Raw genomic sequence first — 5,307 nt, 5'->3', positions numbered from 1 at the left:
TTTAATCTTTGAACTATCATTCTAACATTTTTTTTTGGGGCTGTGGTACATTAACATTACCAACTACCAAGTGTCCCAAATGTTTAAACTGTTTGAAAATATTGCATTTACTAATTTAACAATTATTCTAACAATATAAAAGGATCAAAGAAATTGCCTTTTCAATTCTTCTAGAACATCCCAAATCCATATATGAAAGTACACTTGCTATGTAAAAACTAAAAAGCTGCATACTATTACATAATAATTTGATTATTGTATCAAGAACTCTAAATAAATTTCATTCTTGCTTAATAAAAAATTATACTAAACTGTAACACATGAATCACACAGGACTCAATATAAAACAAACAAACAAAGAAATCTTTGAAACTTTTGTACTCTACATAACCTCCAATCCAGGACTTCAAAATACATAAGTTACAAATAAGCAGCCAGCTTTTGATTTACTTCTTAGTCAAACTATATGATTCTCCTGTCACAAGAAACTCAAAAATCATCAGATGGGAAAAAAGAGAAATAAAAATTGGCCTATGTACTCATAAATAATCCTCCAGAGAAATATCTGATGGAACATCATATCCAAAAACCATGGAGTAATCATCCAACTCATCTGAGGTAAACTTGGGAATCCTCCAGCTCTTTGCAACCCCAGAGTCATGGCCACTGGTTAGAAGCTCCAACACCTAAGGAATCAAGCAATGGTTTTATAATCAGATTGTGTTACTTGTATGAATGGACTCAATATTGTATCTAAAAGAAGACACAAAACATGTACCTCACTCATTGATGGACGCCATACTGAGGACTGTCTTACACAGTAAGAAGCTGTTAGCACTACTCTATGCAACTGTTCCACATCATATTTGCCTTTCATTTTTGGATCAGCTAGTTGGGCAAGGTTTCCTGACTCCATAAGAGGCTTGGCCTACATATAAAAAAATCATTTTAGCAAATAGTTCTTGGATAAATTTGTTCAGAGTGTTAGAGATATCATGCCCAAGAGGGTCAAACCTATAGAAGGCTCATGTACTTGTACAACAATTAAACTAAACCCACGGTTAGCCTCAGGTTAACCTAAGGTTTTCTAATATATAGACCTTACATTATTTCTCAAATTTATTGTAGGCTCATGTACTTCTAGTGCAAAAAATAGGTTTTGGTTTCTTGGACCATAATATCTCTAGCACAGACATTGATGACAGTTTATATACCCAAAGGAGGATATTTTGCATTGATGAATCCACAGGCGTCCGCCCAGTGATGATCTCTAAAAGAAGAACCCCAAATGCAAAAACATCAATCTTTTCATCCACAATTCCATGCATGAAGTACTCTGGTGCTAGGTACCCAAATGTACCCTCAATTGGAATCACAGCATGGTGAGTCCATTTGTTAGGAAGCCACTTTGCAAGCCCAAAGTCAGTAATCTACACAAGAAAAAATTATGGGATTAAACTAAAACTGTCAAGAAAATTATTATTCTACAGAATTTCAGTAAGTGATTTGTGTCTTCACCTGGGGTTCATAATCTGGACCAAGAAGGACATTTGAAGCCTTTATGTCACGATGTATTATTCGATGCTTGCAACATTCATGAAGATAATGCAGACCCTTTGCAATTCCAATGACAATCTTATATCTAATTGACCACTCAAGTGACTTGCATGTTTTACCTGGTCATAGTTCAAACAGTTAATCCTTGCAAAATTAATTGAATTTCCCCTAACTGTCCTAAAATGGTGAAGTGCATTTGTTCTCATATAATGAATCCGTTTCTTCCTCCTTAAATCTGTCTGATTTTTTTGAAGGTATTTGCATATAATGTAATGATACTGTGCTTATTTAGAAGAAAAAAAATGTAGTATTTTCTAAACAAAACAATGTGCATATACTGAAATTGAAAAGAGAAATAGAGGCCCTTCTTACCATGCAATGCAGTTGACAAATTTCCATTTTGGGAGAAATTGAAAATTAGGTAGAGTCCATTTTCAAAACAGCACCCAAGCAAGTCAGCTGTATTAGGATGGGATACATGTCCAATTATACCCAATTCTGTGAGGAACTCTTTCTCCTTTTTAGCATCCTTGTTGTCCTTGGCCAACCTCTTCACTGCAATGGTTTTTCCATCAGAAAGATCACCTCTATATACTTCTGAATACCCGCCCTGGCCTACTATATAATCTGATGTTCGGTGCAAACAAACAGGAAAAAACATTTAGTCAATCTGTTGCTATGACAGATTACTAGCGTATTCCCACAAAATATTGACACAAAATACTAGTAATTGTTTCAAGCACTTGAAAGGAACTTATAGAGTCAGAAATGCTGCTGAGACTAATACTGCCACAATTAATATTGTCAAAAGCTTTTAAGGCCTTTTCAATATTACCTTGGTGGAAGTTGTTTGTAGCATTGGAGATTTCCTCAAAGCTGAAGCACTTAATCAAAGGCTGCTTCATTTCTTTGTTGGATAAACTAACATTTCTTTTCCTTAATGGAGAACCAAAGAATGAGGCAATAAGTTTGTACGGAGACAGCTGCTGCTTCCTTGTCTTGGATTGGATCTTAAACTTGGAAGCAAGAGGAGGAGACTCCGTGTTGCTTGTGTCCCCAGAGCTAGAAGTATCATCTTCTGTGCTGTAAGATTCTCCCCTAAGTTCATCTGGTATAGTTGTTGGTGAATGGTTGTCTTTCTTGTTGTCCAAGAAAACAGGGTTTTGATCAGGGGAGGCTGCCCTGTCACTATGAATATTCCCCTTTGACCACCTTAAGCTAGATTGATAACTTTCTGCAAAAAATGACACATTAGAAGATTTTCTATTAAAGAAGTTCATATTCCATCCTGGATTTGTCTTTTTGAAAAGTACCTTCAGAATTTGGAGAATATGTATCTAGATATTGTTGAGCTCTTCCACATTTTCCAACTGAAACCAATGTACAGCTATCTGGGGCATGCTTAAAGCAATACCTTGAGGAAAGAAAATTAATAGAGAAAAGAAAGTTTATCAATGACTTATCTATAGGAATGGAATTAAAACTTTTAAAACTAACCAGATTTCTTACCTATTTGTACTGTTTCTTGAGCCACGAAGAAGAAGAATGTTAGCTGAACTGGATTTCACTTCCTCAATCAAACCTTTTCCAACACTGGAGCTGAAACCCACTCTAGCTTCCAAATTTACCTGGAAATGGAATATCAATGAGCGTTGTACCTTTAACTCTAGAAGGAAATTATTAAAATTTTGAAACATTGTTAAATTTATATATTACACACAGTATTTGAGATATGTTCAGTAGGGCATATTTTGACATATCACCAAGCCTAGTACCTGCTTAGACTGGCAAGTCTGGGCAAATTCTCCAAGAACAGATATGACATAGGCTTTAGCCTGGCGAAATTTTGATTGCTTTTTCTTTGCCAATTCATGCTTCTTCTTCTCATCACCAACTGTTGATTAACATAAGTAAGTTAAATTTCAGCTAATGCTACTCTTTTGATGACAAAAATCATGAAAAGGGTATGCACTCTAATAAACTCCCATTAGCAAATTATAAGAAAGCATGAAATGCAACAACAATGAGTGCTTAACCTGGGAGAAAGTGCTGGAAAATAATGCAAAAAGATAAATTCAGTAACTTTTTTCAAATTGTGATTTATGAGGTACTGAATTGATATTTGAAAGACTAACAAACTCGACAAAACGCCGGCTTTTAAGTTTCATAAAGTTAAACACACTAACCAAGAATGTGTATGGCAACAATGGTGTCATTTGGATGGGCTAGGACTCTGATTGCCCATGAGAGAGCTTCTTTGCTGTCATCTGAGTCTAATGAGAGGCCTATGAGTATTTTAGAAGGTGCAGAAGGGATCATTGTCAATTGCAAATTGGCCGACAGGTTTTAGTTCAGTTGAGTTCGTGCAGAGAATTTCAGTTATTGGATTTTATGATTCTTGTCAACCATATATGAAAGGTGGGAGAGTCAGTTTTAGAACATATAGGTGACAAAACAGCATGATTAAGTTTCAGTTGGAAAGTGAGACCACCTCAGCTCTCATTGTAATGTATTCTTGTTTAAGAAGCATATAAATCCTTTTACATTGGCAATAAAATTGATTACTCTGTCTAGAATTAAGTGTTATGGTTGGGTGCTTTGGGGTATAAGCAAAGGTGGTGGCCATATGTTTGATTTATCTTGCTCTATAAGCCAAAATAAGGCCTCCCCTCACACTAGTAATAAAAGTACTACTTCGCTCCATTTGGTAGGAGACTCAAATGTGGTTCCTCACTTTATCATGGATGAAACTTTGAGAGGACACTAACCGCTTTTAACTCTTTTTCATGGATAAGAGAGAGAAAGAGAGAGAGATTTCCAAATCATTGCCTGCGCAATGTCGATAATCTTTATTATAATGGGACAAGTTCATTGGCTTGTCTTGGACGATACATCACATTCATTTTTAATATATATAAAATTTCAGAGATGCAATAATATCCCAAAGTATCACTGAAATACTTGCATCCAACAGCACATGAATGTATCGTAGCATAAGGATCTTGACAGAAAATCTGATTCATTGTCCGGATATGAAATCTAGATTTTTATTTTTTATTTTTTATTAATAGGTTACACAAATACGATACCTATCGGGTTTTCAACTTATGACCTCAAAAAAGTATCAATTGAACTATAAAATTCTTTCTAGAGTTAACATATCGCTAGGATTTGTAGCAGGATATATAAAATCCAAGAAATATTTGTTACATAACTCAGTTAAATAATTGTGACTTTTAGAACTAATGGAAAATTTTGTTACTATTAATTATGAAAATCCATCATCTTTTCTTCTATTGCGCAATATGAGTATATGACAAGCTTTCACATATGGAGTAGCACAGCTTGGCATTGCTTCGCGTTACTTACATTAAAACTAATGTGGAAAACTTTGTGCTCTTCAACTTACACAATACACATGTGCCTTTATTTTCAAGCTTCATGGATGGTACTATTTTGGTTTTTGCCACTTTCAACACCGAACAAGCCCAAAAACATGCAGTCTCTCGTGTGCAATTGGTTAGCTTATTTGTTTTTATTTTTTATTTGTTTTTATTTTATTATTTTTTTAATTTTAATGTTTATCTAAAAAAATATGTATGAAAAAAAAACCCAGTTTATTTAAACTCACTTATGTCTCATTTTTAAAGAAAATAAATTGACCAAAACCGTACCATTACAAAAAATAAAAGTAACCAAGAAAACATACTTCAGAAAAGTTGTGCACCAGAATTTTAACAATTTGATTAA

The 5,307-nt window shown here is 34.4% G+C and overlaps 1 protein-coding gene across 1 annotated transcript; it reads right to left on the bottom strand.

Annotated features, from left to right (window-relative positions):
- Positions 1–212: 212 nt before the first annotated feature.
- LOC126715755 (probable receptor-like serine/threonine-protein kinase At5g57670) lies at positions 213–4,007 on the bottom strand. The gene is made up of 10 exons (XM_050416531.1): positions 3,744–4,007; positions 3,333–3,451; positions 3,067–3,185; positions 2,871–2,971; positions 2,393–2,791; positions 1,930–2,184; positions 1,519–1,676; positions 1,215–1,430; positions 779–928; positions 213–686 (listed from the first exon to the last, which is right to left on the bottom strand). The coding sequence occupies exons 1-10, from the start codon at positions 3,874–3,876 to the stop codon at positions 540–542; spliced, it is 1,797 nt and encodes a 598-aa protein (XP_050272488.1). The 5' UTR covers positions 3,877–4,007; the 3' UTR covers positions 213–539.
- Positions 4,008–5,307: the final 1,300 nt, after the last annotated feature.

The sequence above is a fragment of the Quercus robur genome, chromosome 2 (assembly GCF_932294415.1).
Source record: "Quercus robur chromosome 2, dhQueRobu3.1, whole genome shotgun sequence".
In the NCBI taxonomy this organism is placed as follows: Eukaryota; Viridiplantae; Streptophyta; class Magnoliopsida; order Fagales; family Fagaceae; genus Quercus; species Quercus robur.
The sequence above is the reverse complement of the archived record's forward strand: the minus strand, read 5'-3'. Positions and strand labels throughout refer to the sequence as shown.